The 13,363-nt window shown below is 41.5% G+C and overlaps 1 protein-coding gene across 1 annotated transcript in view; it reads right to left on the bottom strand.

Moving 5' to 3' along the window:
- Positions 1-20: 20 nt before the first annotated feature.
- XPO5 (exportin 5) overlaps positions 21-13,363 on the bottom strand; it is a 43,815-nt gene continuing 30,472 nt past the window's right edge. Inside the window, exons 25-33 of the mRNA XM_060754030.2 lie at positions 10,026-10,072; positions 9,326-9,420; positions 6,190-6,252; positions 4,795-4,877; positions 3,116-3,223; positions 2,139-2,279; positions 1,783-1,947; positions 1,353-1,418; positions 21-1,090 (exon numbers count right to left, since the gene is read on the bottom strand). Of these exons, the coding sequence (XP_060610013.2) occupies positions 1,016-1,090; positions 1,353-1,418; positions 1,783-1,947; positions 2,139-2,279; positions 3,116-3,223; positions 4,795-4,877; positions 6,190-6,252; positions 9,326-9,420; positions 10,026-10,072 (843 nt within the window). The 3' untranslated portion in view covers positions 21-1,015. The remainder of the gene's footprint in view (positions 1,091-1,352; positions 1,419-1,782; positions 1,948-2,138; positions 2,280-3,115; positions 3,224-4,794; positions 4,878-6,189; positions 6,253-9,325; positions 9,421-10,025; positions 10,073-13,363) is intronic.

Raw genomic sequence — 13,363 nt, 5'->3', positions numbered from 1 at the left:
GAGATCAGGAACAAGACAAATGTATAAAATGGTAAGATCTTTACTGACATTCAGAGGCATGTCACAATTGATTGGAAGACATCTTCAGATACAATGTCCCTACAAATACCCTCAAATTACTTCAAATGCTTCTATCATGGGCACAGAAAAATAGAACCGAGACACAATAAATACTGTTAGACTAGACTCCAACCCTATTGCTGTGGGAGGTGTGTTGTACTAAATGTTACACTGAGATGGAAGACTTAGAGGGAAACAGCATGAAATTCTTGAGTGAAGGTAAACTACTACCAAGGACCTGAACATCTTAAGGCCTGCATTCTCCAAACTTTCCTGTTCATGGCATCAGACTTTAAAGTAATTTACACCACATCTCTCTTCAGTTAATTATTTTGTGGCTTCAGTTAGGCTGCTATAAGGATTGTTACATAGAGATGTTCTAATTAGGAGTGAAAAACTGATTTCTTCATATTCAATTTTTCCAAATTAACAGGTTAAAGAATCCTAAGCTACAGATACAGACTGAAACTACTGTCAAGTCTTCTTTACAAATGCCTTTTCCCTCACCAGACCCTATGGTCGCAGCTCCCCTTTCAAGTGTAGCACTTTAGCTTAATTACTTCAATGGAGCACAGACTAGTCCCAGGCTGTTGCCATCTAGAACATTCGGGCACGAGGCACCTGAGGCCAGTTTTGATCATATTTGTAGGAGAAAGGAGGGCACATTATTTCACTTTAGACTTCCTGAGGTATAGTTGAGCCAAAGTGGCAAGATAAGCGTTTCCCCTTGGTTTGATGGAATATATGACAAAGTCAGTGGAGAATAGGGAGTTGCAATGTTCAGTCCGGTGATGCTGTGCCTTCCAAAAGGGGAAATGGAGGGGGGTTCCTCTCATAGTGTCATACTGAGGCTACCACAGTGTAAAGTAGTGACAGGCATAAAAGGGATGGAAGAGCAGGCTCCCTTCACTAAGGAAGCAGCAACTGCACGTAGGAAACCTTATTTCTAAGAGAATTAGTCTGGTGATGAGACTGAATGGCTGGCTGCATCCAATGGAAAACCAACTGTGGAATTGGGTTGTGAGTGGAGCTGCAAAAATGAGACAGATGACATTTAGTAGAATGAACTGTTTTCTGTTCACATTCCATCTCCTAAACAGAAAGGGACAAAGCCCGAAAAAGCCAGATCCAGGCTCGGGAAGTGATCAGAAAGTAAACAAATGACTGAAAAAATACGGAATACAAAAGGAAAAGAGGCCGGGGAAAATGTCCTAATCTTATGGCTCAAACAGTGTGATGAGTACTCCATCTTCACTGCTCTCCAAGGTGTCTGCTTCTAGAGATGGTTTTACCTTCTGGAAAAGTGACGGCAGGTTTCTGATGTGAACTTCCTTCCTAAATTGTTCTCCTAGCGGCTTCTGCAAGGAATACAATGAGAAATATAAATTAGACAAGGAGGCCAGTTGAAGAGTCTCTGATTTAAAAGGAAGAATTACTCCCATGTCAGATAATATTTCTCTGTTCCTGGGATGGAGCCAGCTCAACACCATGGAAAAACAATGGGGAAAACCCCAATCGAGTAAGTGTTAAAGCACTTTTAAGGCCAAGAAGCATCTTCCCTGCAGTTATTTTGAGACAGAATTAAGATTACCTCTACCCAGAAACAAATTACACAACACCCAATTCTTTAGCAACCTAACAGGCAGCAAAGAGACAGCTATCTACCACTGCAGCAGCTGCCAGGAAAGGAAGAGCTTGATTTTTCCTGATACCAAGACTCACCTCTATGCAGCCTGCAATCAGGCGTTTGAAATGGTCCTTTCGGCGCTTATCAGCCATTTTCTGCAATGTTACGTTGAGGAGCTTGGAATCAAACTGCTCCAGGGACTCTTTCTGGATTTCTGGAACTTCTTCCAACACTGTCTTTAGCTCAACATAGCGTGGACGCTGGAATTATTGGGGGGGGGGGGGGGAAGAGACGTCAAAGGCGAACTGAGGCAGACACTGAAATGCTACTGCCCAAAGGAAAATTAACAACCTCCTCCCAATCAAAAAAGAAATCTCTGTGGATTTGACATCCTAATAAATATCAAGGACAGCAGGGAAGCTTGGAACCCTTGTTCCTTGTCCCTCCTTACCAAGGCCTCATAGATCTGGAAAGCCAAGTGGACAAGAGCTGCCATACAACCATCGTGTTGTCCATGCACCTCCAAGCCTTTTAATACGCTTTTAAAAAACCAGATTACTGCTTCAGGGATCATTGCGTTTCCTGTGAATACCTATAGCAGAGAAGCAAGAGGATATAAACCCAGTGAATGAGTAAAAACAATTAGTTATATTTATTTTCCCAGTAAAAAAGATTTCTTAAACTCAACTCTGACTAAATAAGGAGTGGGCAAAATGCGGTTCTCTAGATCAGCAGTTTCCAGGCTTTGGCCATGAAAGCATCATAGGGATTTGGCGAAAAATCTATACAATCTTTTTTAAAAGTCCATGCCAGACTAATAATATTTATTATTTTATTTTTATATCCCACCACCATCTCCCCAAAGGGACTCAGGGTGGCTTACAAGCAGGACCAAGCCCAGCAACAACAGAATTTACTAACTAAAACACATTTAAAATCATAATAAACAACAATCTAATTAAATAATTAAAAACAACAGAGTATAAAAATCATTAAAATGAATCAAAGCAAGTCTCAACAACCATTATTATTATAGAGGTGAATCAGGCTTTTTAGCTCATGTTTGCACCAAAAAGAAATTGAGGAGTAAGCTGGATGCTGCCCCAGGTTTGCGTATTCAGTTGTACCAAACTAAAATTTTGTAGTTATGTTTAAAATATTTTCTCTTTATTTCCAACCCTACTACGTTATACAAAACACTCAGGCAATGGGAGTGGATGAACACAGGAAGAACTTTGTGGGGACAGACTTAGTTCTGCAGGAAAATCAGGATCAGAGTTCAGTTTGTGCAGGAAAAATATCTTTGAAAAGTCTTCTGAGAGGTTCCATGTGTACCATGCTATTGGCCATGGTGCTTAGGATGTCCAATTCAGAAATAGTTTGCCTTTTATCCAGCCTGCGCTAAAGGGACAGCTAAGCACTTAGTACCTGTTTCAGGAGTGGCCAGCAGAGATGTGTGGTGGTTCTTTGGCAGGACAGGGTATCCTTCCAGGAAAGCGATGTGAAGGCTGTAATAAGCAGAGCAGTGCAAACATTCTGGAGAAAGAAAGGGAAGACCGGCGACAGATTCTCAATAAAATTTGTACTTGAGCAAAATAGCATTATTTGTTTTTTTATTTTTGTGTATTTATTCTATTATTATGTCATCTTTGTCCTGAAGTGGGACCCATGATGAGTGAACCTTTAAGTATGGTGGTAGAGCAGATTCAATACAAGTTCAGATCTCTGTTTTAGACACGATGCATGATGAGAAGAATATGACAAGGACTTCAGCTGAGTGCTGAAACTGATATGGCAGGGAATTTTGAAGAAGTCTGCACTGGTGCCATTTTAAAAAAATCATAAACAATTTTTCAATGGAGGAACAAGACGGAAACACTTTCTTCATTTGTGAGGGAGAGATGCAACTTAAACAGTCACACATAAAATCTAACTTGCTGCTGCACAAGAAGGATGATGATCCACTTCTTTTGTTTATAAACAAAAAGCAACAAAGTGCAATATTTCCCTCCCTGAAAAATAGAGGATAAACAAAAAGAAGGATTTTACAGAGCACATAACTCCAAACTACACTTCTTTAGACTTTTAATATATTTTAATTGGTTTAGGAAGGTGTATATTGGGAGTTGTTGAACCTTTAATGGATATTCTAGAGTTTCAGGCTTTTTTTATGGGGATGGGTGAGGTGGGGAGACGATGTGCCTTACTGTGTTTCGCTGCATTATACTCACACTCTTTAATCTCCTTTTTTGGACCGAAAAAAAAAAAGAAGTGAGACTATTATGTGATAAAAAAAATCTGCTGTTGGTTCTCTGGGTTTTTTAAAATAAATAAATAAAAATAAACTGCCTTACAATCATCCAGCCTCCATTTCGGTTTGTTTGTTTGAAAAAAAATGCCTTGCCTGGGAGGAAGGAGAAAGAAAGATTCCCATTTCCCCCTTTCCTTCTCCAAAGGTACAAAGTTTACAAAATCTAAAATATAGCCATCTGGAGAAAGGAGGAAGGAGGAAAGAGTGGAGCTCCAGAGGCCTCCATTTTATAGTTTTAAAACCCCAAAGAGCTCTCCATCCATTATGCAAAAAATGCTGAGAGCCAATTTTTGAAGCCAAAAAAGGGTGCAATGATAATGTGCTGTGACTATTACGTGGTGAATTGCAATATTTTCTGAACAGCTCTACTGTTGAGTTGCCATGAGTTTTCAGGGCTGTATGGTCAAGTTCCAGAAGCATTCTCTCCTGACATTTCACCCACATCTATAGCAGGCATCCTCTGAGGTTGTGAGGTAAGTTGGAAACTAAGCAAGTGAGGGTTATATATCTGTGGAATGTCCATAGCTCTGTTGTTGCTGATCATCTGTTTGTATTCTGAAAGTGGACTGATTTTTTTTAAAGTTGGATTTTAAAGCATGCGGCAGCCATATATCCTCATCAACAGCAGAGAAGTACTAAGAACAAGTTAGTTCCATCACTAGATACACATGTCTGAGTTTACTCTGATCCTTCCAATTCCAGTTCTTTGGTGGTTAATTTTAATCTATTCAAGTAACTTCTCTTTCCACCTATGCGTACCTATTATGGGCACAGTCCTGAAGCTCAGCTTGCTTACCTCTTGCTTCATCAAACACTTGCCCAATTCAGTCAATTCAGAGCTGGATGGTGGAGCGACTTCTGTGGACATCATTTCTTCATCTACCAGGTAAAATAGCAACATAAAGCACATCCTTCATGGCCAGTTCTAGCAAACTCATCAGTACAATTTGACCAGAGAGAAAACATCCAAACTAGAGTATACGTATGTTTCAAGAATGAGGCAGTGAATCATGGGCGTAACAGCAAACATTCAGTAGGCATGTTATTATTATTTACTTCATTTCTACCCTGTCTTTCTTGACCTTGGAAGGGACTCAAGGCAGCTGACAAATCCGGCAAAAATTCAATGCCGCACAGGTCAACAATAAAACGTATCATAAAATAGAACAATTTAAACATATAAGCAATTAAAACACATATCAATCCAACAGATTAAAAACCATATAAAATAAGGAGTTATGATCTCATATCCATAATTGTTTTCCAAAATCCAAAGTCCAATTATTCAAGGTGTTAAAAGTCATATTTTGTAATGCTTGCGTAAAAAGCCAGATCTTTTCTAAAAACCAGAAGGGATGCAACCTGCCTGATGTCACTGGGAAGGGAGTTCCACAGCCGAGGGGCCACCACTGAGAACGCCTTGTGTCTCGTCCCAACCAATTACACTTGCAAAGAGATTGGGATGGAGAACAGAGCATCCCCAGCTGATCTTAAAGCGCTTGTAGGTTCATACAGGGAGATACGTTCAGACAGGTAAGTTGGACCAGAACCGTTTAGGGTTTTATAGGCCAAGACCAGCACTTTGAATTGGCTCGGTAGCAGACTAGCAGCCAGTGGAGCTGATGTAACAGAGGAGAATTATGCTCCCTTTACACCGCTCCAGTTAGAAATCTGGCTGCTGCCCATTGGACTAATTGAAGCTTCCGGCCCATCTTCAAAGGCAACCCCATGTAGAGCATGTTGCAGTAATCTATACGAGATGTAACAAGAGCATGGACCACCATGTCCAAGTCTGACATCACAAGGTACAGTCGCAACTGGCACACAAGTTTTAATTGTGTGAAAGCTCCCCTGGCCACCGCTGAAACCTGAGGTTCCAGGCTCAGCAATGAGTGCAGGAGAACTCCCAAGCTGCGAACCTGTGTCTTCAGAGGGAATGTAACCCCGTCCACCGCAGGCTGTAACCTTATACCCTGTTTGGCCTTATGACTGACCAGGAGTACCTCTGTCTTGTCTGAATTCAGTGCATGAGTTCAGACTACATATTTCTTGCCTGGGATCTTGTTAATCACTAATTTGTAGCCTTTACATTATTATTACTCATAGAAAATAAATTAATAAAGTGGGACCTCTGAAACTCAGAGGTGTCCATATTAGTCAAGATCTATGCAAGAGCAATCCACACACTCACCATCTCCGTCTGCAGCAACAGCACTAGTCTGCTCTGCACCTTTCTTTGAGACACAACAGACAGCTGCAAATACATTGGAAGGAGGAAAATGTGAAACATTAACTGAGACATCTTAATGAGACAACACATTTGACTCTTAGAGTTCTACAATTCAATGTCCCCTGTGAACTGCAAGAAAAGTATTTCACATAACACAGACTCAAAAATTTGGAAGAAAAGGACACTGCTCACATGAAGTGACAGAACAATTTCAAATGGAACATGGTTATTTTTTTTCTAAGACAACTCTGGAACCACTAGGATAGCCGAGTCCAGATCTAAAGCATGCTGGAGACAACACAATTAAGCCCATTCCTTGATTATGTAATCAGGACAGAGAAACAAGGCAGAAAAGACTAAGACCACATTTTTACAAAAATGACAGTTATTCAGGCCTATGGTTTTCCAGCAAAGTATCTTGCAGAATCTTTTCTATTTGTTACTAAGGCATCCCTATGTGCCTAGATCTCAGCGGGTGCCCCCAAGACTACAGTGTTAAGAGTTTAATTCATTCTGTGACTGCGCTCTTAACTCAAATCTCTCTTATCTGGCCATCTGTCAGATGGCAGGGGGTTAGACTAGATGGCCCATGTGGTCTCTTCCAACTCTGTTATTGTTGTAACTCAGCGTGTGCCTTCTGTATCTACTAGTGCTAGTAGGAGGAAACGAGGCTTGGAAGAGGAGGACGCTCAGCAGCAGCTGAAGCGCATTAGGGAAATGTTCCTAGAATCTAGCGATGAGGAAGACTTTCAAGGGTTTACTCATGAGGAGATGGAGGATTACCGTGGTGTAAAGCGAGTAGCACGCAGTTCTGATAGCGATGAGGAATCCATTTCCAAGCGTCTTAAAGACATAGCAGATAGCTACGGGTCTGAAAGTGATGATGAAGAGCTGGACTGGACTAGGGTCCAGAAGGTTCAGGATGTGATTAATGCTCCAACCTCCAGTGGGGAGTTCCAAGGGTTCACAGACTCATGGGTTTCGGATACTGCTTCTCAGGATGCAGCCCGGAGTGCAGATTGGCAGCAATGGAGGGAACACAGTTCACCTGTGGAACTGGATGCACCTGGAAGCGAATCTAGTGATTCTGATGGGATTTAAGGAGTAGCCTTGGGTCCATTATGTGGCAGAGTTCAAAGCGTCGTGTACCCATGTATCCTGCTGTTAACTCTTGCCTTGAGTCCTTGCATCCAGAATCGTGTTTCCGTGATCGTGCTGACTACTTTGCCTGGCTTGGAACCGTGAGTCTTGTCTCCTGCCCTGACCTCTGGACCGTCTTGACCATTCTACATTCCTGCCTGTCTCCAGCGTGGACTTCGGACCGCTCCTCATTCTGCTTTTTGTGTTGTGATTTTTGAACTGACTGTGTTCCGTTCTAACCACGAACAGTTTTGCCTGCTTTACTTCTGTTTTCCTTTTTGCTGCCCAGACTGCCTGGGTTACTGTTTGTTTACATTCCTGCAAGCCGCAGGCTCTTTTGTTTACAAGCTCTGCTGAGAAGAGCCCTTTGACTTGTTAATTTGCCATTAAACACCCTTTGTAACCCCTTAAGCTGCTGTTTTGCCTCGTTGCTCTGCCTGGGTCCTGACAGTTATTCTATGATGATCTTAAAACAAAATTTTCCCTTGAAATGCTATTAATCCATCCCCTTCTCGAACCCAACCCCAATATTTTTGTTACATGTCTTTAGATAAGAAAATGTACTTTATAAATAACAAATAATGTATAAATGAACATTCACACAGAACAATAAAAAAGAAAGATCAATTGTAAAATGGTAGAAGTACAAAATTGTGAAGCATCATTTTCTTCATACTGTACTCATTCTAGCCTCCCTCTATCTCCTGCTCTCCTTCCCTCTTTCTCTTCATGAAGCCAAACATACCAGGAATAAAAACCACACAAAATCAACTAACCCAAAGTTCCTCAAAGTGGACAAAAGCTAAGCAAACAGCAATCTCCCAAAGCGGAGAAGAGCACAAGGCACAAAGGCATGAGGCACAGAGGCTGCTCCCTTGAAGTTCTAAAGCCCTGTACTCTCATACTAGTATCTAACTCAAAATGCTGCTCTTATGTCAAAGCAAAAAAGCGAGCCAGGCAGCAGCTTGTAACTCAAAATGGTCTTAAGTTGGGATGCTCTTAAGTTGAGGCTCCCCTGTATCTGACCTTGCTTACTCCATGTGTAAATTCTAGCACTGTACCTCAAGAGAGATATTGACAAGCTAGAACATGTCCAGAAGAGGGTGACTAAAATGAACAAGGTCTGGAGACCATGCTCTGTTAGGAGCATCTTAAAAAACTGGATATGTTTAGACTGCAGAAGAGAAGTTGAGAGGAAACATGATCACTATGTTTAAATATGTTAAAGGATGTCATAAGGACAAGGGAGCAGGCATGTTTTCTGCTGCCCTGGAAATCAGGACTCAGAGCAATGGGTTCAAATTACAGGAAAGGAGATTCCACCTGATCATTAGGAAGAAGTTCCTGATTGTAATAACTGTTCAACAATGGAACTTTCTCCCTTGGAGTAAAAGCTCCTTCCTTGGAGGCTTTTAAACAGATGCTGGATTGACATCTATTGGGGGTACCTTGATTGTACTTTTTCTGCATGGCAGGATGGGGTTGGAATAGATGGCTCCTGGGGTCTCTTCCAAATTGATGATTCTATTATTCTAAATCCAACTCTGTAATTCTGAAAGTGGAATGTGCCACAGAACATGCTCCACACTCTTCTACTGTCAGGCATTTGAGTGAGTTTGTCTGCCCTTAACAATCTACTCATTTAGGAAACCATAAGCTTCTGATATATATTAGTTGAAATTAATTCAAGCAGCATTTGGATCTAAAATTATCCCAATAATTTGGGCATTGGAACAAAAATCCCTGACAATATGAAAAGAAAAGTCATTCTCATATATATATGAGACACACACATACACACACACACACACACACATACACATATATAGAGAGAGAGAGCAAGCAAAGAGCACTGATTGAACCCTACAATGATATTACAGTGTCTGTATAAACATCATGCTAGTGACATTTCTACTGGGAGACACAGAATGGCCCAAAGGCTTTCATGCTAACTCACCGATTAGATCCATCACTTCTCGAGTGAGCAGCCTAACTAACTGCTCCTCCAGCATCTCTTGGGACTCTGGGTTGTCATCTGCTGTATCCTCATCACTGTGGAATAATAATAATAGAGATAGATATTAGGAATACAACACAGATCTGAGGAATACACAATGCTGCATTTCACTAAGTTGTCAGTAGCAGTTCGATCTCTGGAATGATGTTCACTCTGTTCCGAATAGGATTGTGTCCTGTTCAAGATCTGCTTCACATCCTGGGAGGCACTATTAGATTCAGTCTTATTTTGGATTCTAAAGTGGCATCTAGGGCAAAAAAACATTTTGCACAATGTACACTAGTGAACCAGTTGCAGTTCTTCTTTGACAAAGAGAATCTGTTTTTTTAACATCCAAATTTGATTAATTTCAATCTGTTAGATGTGGTGCAACCTTTGAACACTACTCAGGAAATCTGGTTGTTAATCTATTGACAGGAGCCAAGTAAGATAGGTATATCTAGCTCTCTAACAATTCAACTGGCTTCTGGCCTGTTTTCAAGAATAACTCAACTTGTTTCAAGTTCTGAAAATGGCCTTGAGATCCAGTTGTGGGGAAAACTGCAATGTTACTAAAAATAACAACAATAGCTGCCACTGTAATACTGATTTTTACGAATAATGCAGGAGAAGCAGCCCTCCCCATTTTCATTATACTTACCAAAGCAAACTCCTCTGGTTAATAACCTGCCATTTTTGGGACAGCCTCTAACAGAAAGAAAAAGAAGCCTAACATGAATGAAATTATAAAGGTTTCATATGGGGTGTGCTTTTTCTGCCTAAAAATGAATAGATGTAAGAAGGTAATATGGCCCAGTTCTTCCACCCCATCTCTTTATGTGAGGTCTTTTGTGGATTCTTTCTAGCTGGCTGCATCATGAATTATGAAACATAATTAAGAACTACGAGGGGTATTTTTAAAGTAAGGTCCGTTTTGTTGTAGACACTAGTAGTTCGTGTGCATCGAGCGCGTGTGTCGTGTACCGACATGCCTTGGGAACAAGTGTGCTCAGTTTCCGCTCTGTAGCTAACCTGTACGGTTCTGTTCTGTGCTTTAAAAATGTTTAAGACTATCAACTCACCCGCCGATGAATTTCTGCAGCAGGCAGGTTCCTTGCTGACAAAAACCGTATCACTGAGCGAACCTCACATGCGGAGGGTGAGTTGATAGTCTGAGTACAGTTGTTCCCGAGGCATGCTGGTACACCATGCACACGCTCGTTGCGGTATGCGCGCGAACTACTAGTGTCTACAACAAAACGGACCTTACTTAAAAAATACCCCTCGTATTTTACCATTTAAGTACACTTGGCCTATGAAAATATTGGTCACTGAGTACACTTAATTTCTTTCTTTCCTTTATATACAAGCTTTGGGAAATTAACGTTGTTGTTATTACAGTGTTTCCCTGAAAATAAGACACCGTCTTATATTCACTTTTCCTCAAGAAGACATACTATGGCTTATTTTCAGGGAATGTCTTGTTTTTATATCCATACGGTCTGATGGTCAGATGCCTTCCTCCATCCGGAAAGGCTGCTGTTCCTGCGAGGAAGGGAATGCTGTGGCGCCCAAGCCCTGCAACAGTGAGAGGCGGCCCAGAGAGTAGCGCTTCAGCATCCTCCTCTGACAGCAAGAGAGCCGGGGAGGAGCCCTGCAGCTGCGATGTGGATGGGGTGGGGGTCGAGTGGGTCCTGCCCCTTTTGCCTTCTTGCAGCATTTCCCTTTACCGGAGCTTGCCACTGCTCCTGCTCCCTCCATTTGGGAGACTTTGGAGTGCCTTGTGCCTTTCCTTTGCCTGGGCAGGGAAGAGGGTATGCTGGTGTGAGCTGGTAACTCAGCAGAGGGAAGAGGCAGCTGCCTTCTTTACTGCTCCGTGCCAGCATTATTTATTTATTTATTTACTATATTTATATACCGCCCCTCTCAGCCCGCAGGCGACTCAGGGCTGTTTACAGTTAACATTAAAGACATAAAATACAATTAAAACAGTTAATTTAAATATAAAGCCAAATAAACCAATCAATATCAATAAAAACATGTAATGGTTTGAGCCTCCTAGTATGCTGAATAGCCATGCCTATCACTATGTCTTATTTTCAGGGTATGGCTTATATTGCACAAATGCTTAGGAATCCTCCTATGGCTTATTTTATGGGTATGTCTGATTTTAGGGTATAAATATTATTTATATATCGCTTTCCTTTCTCAAAGGAGACTCAAATTAGCTAACAACACTGAAACAATGTATAATTTTATGATTTAAAACCTACATCATATAAACACTAAAATAAAATTATATAAAGATTATATAATATATATATAAAATTATATATAAATTTTAAAATAGTTTTAAAATCATATAAGGAGGCTGTTCAGGTCATGAACCGGTGCTTGGCCGCTGTCTCGGACTGGATGAGGGACAACAGATTGAAACTAAATCCAGACAAGACAGAGGTACTCCTGGTCAGTCGTAAGACCGAACAGGGTACGGGGTTACAGGCTGTGCTGGACGGGGTCACACTCCCCCTAAAAGCTCAGGTACGCAGTCTGGGAGTTCTCCTGGATTCATCGCTGAGCCTGGAACCCCAGGTCTCAGCAGTGGTCAGGGGAGCTTTCGCACAATTAAAACTTGTGCGCCAGCTGCGTCCGTACCTTGGGAGGGCTGACTTGGCCACGGTAGTACACGCTTTGGTTACATCCCGCTTAGATTACTGCAACGCTCTCTACGTGGGGTTGCCTTTGAAGACTGCCCGGAAGCTGCAGCAAGTCCAACGCGCGGCAGCCAGATTACTAACTGGGGCTGGGTACAGGGAGCACACCACTCCGCTGTTACGCCAGCTCCACTGGCTGCCAATTAGCTTCCGAGCACAATTCAAAGTGCTGGTGTTGACCTATAAAGCCCTAAACGACTCCGGCCCTGTTTACCTTTCCGAACGTATTCTCCCCTACGAACCATCAAGATTACTAAGATCATCTGGAGAGGCCCTGCTCTCGGTCCCACCAGCCTCGCAAGCGCGGCTGGTGGGGACGAGGGACAGGGCCTTCTCGGTGGTGGCCCCACGACTCTGGAACTCTCTCCCTCTGGAGGCCAGAACCGCCCCATCCATCCTAACATTTAGGAAACGGGTGAAGACGTGGCTGTGGAGTCAGGCCTTCGAGGAATGAGACAACACCCTAGGACTCTGGATGGAAGTGGATATAGATCCATCTTATTTAGGACGACTGACCACTGTAGTTTTATATTTAGTGTTTTTAAAGTTGTTTTGTAATTTGTGATATATGCTATTTTAATGAATGTATATGTTTTTATGGCTGTAAACCGGGCTGAGTCCCTCAACAAGGTTGAGAAGCTCGGTATACAAAACTGTGAAATAAATAAATAAATAAATAAATAAATATAAAACTATATAAAACTATGCACATTTTGTTACCTGAAATGTTAGCCCGCTTCTAGGTATATTTGATCTGTTGAATCTAAAAATGGCACCAGTTTTCCCCTATCAGCTCTAATTTTTGAGATACAGAGCATATTTCACTTCCAATCACCATCTGCTCACCTACAGGGGATCATGATATTCATATCTAAGAAACTAGAGCTGATGCAGTTTAGCCATCTGCTCGACTATAGAAAATAACAATAACCATATCTAAGAAACTAACGTTGTTATGTTCTATCCAATGCAATTTTCTGAATCAGTGCCCCAAATAATCCCAGGAACAGGCCTAAAAACCAAGATACTATTTTTTGTTGGACTGTATTAATATACTGAAAATGTTTCCAAACTATATTTGAGTGCTTAGCCCATAATAGGGAAGGACTTATTAGGAAATGTTATAGGCATTATGACTGCATGTTTTAGCAAATTTCATGCTTTTAAGATGAAGTGTGTGATTTGGTAAAAAACAAAACAAAACAATCCTAGATTCTTGGTTCTGATATCTTGATAGCTAATGATACAAGTTTTCCAGCTATACCTTCCACTCATTCCCCCTTCC

This window comes from Anolis sagrei, chromosome 1 (assembly GCF_037176765.1).
Source record: "Anolis sagrei isolate rAnoSag1 chromosome 1, rAnoSag1.mat, whole genome shotgun sequence".
Lineage (NCBI taxonomy): Eukaryota > Metazoa > Chordata > Lepidosauria > Squamata > Dactyloidae > Anolis > Anolis sagrei.
This window is presented reverse-complemented; position numbering and strand designations above follow the sequence as displayed.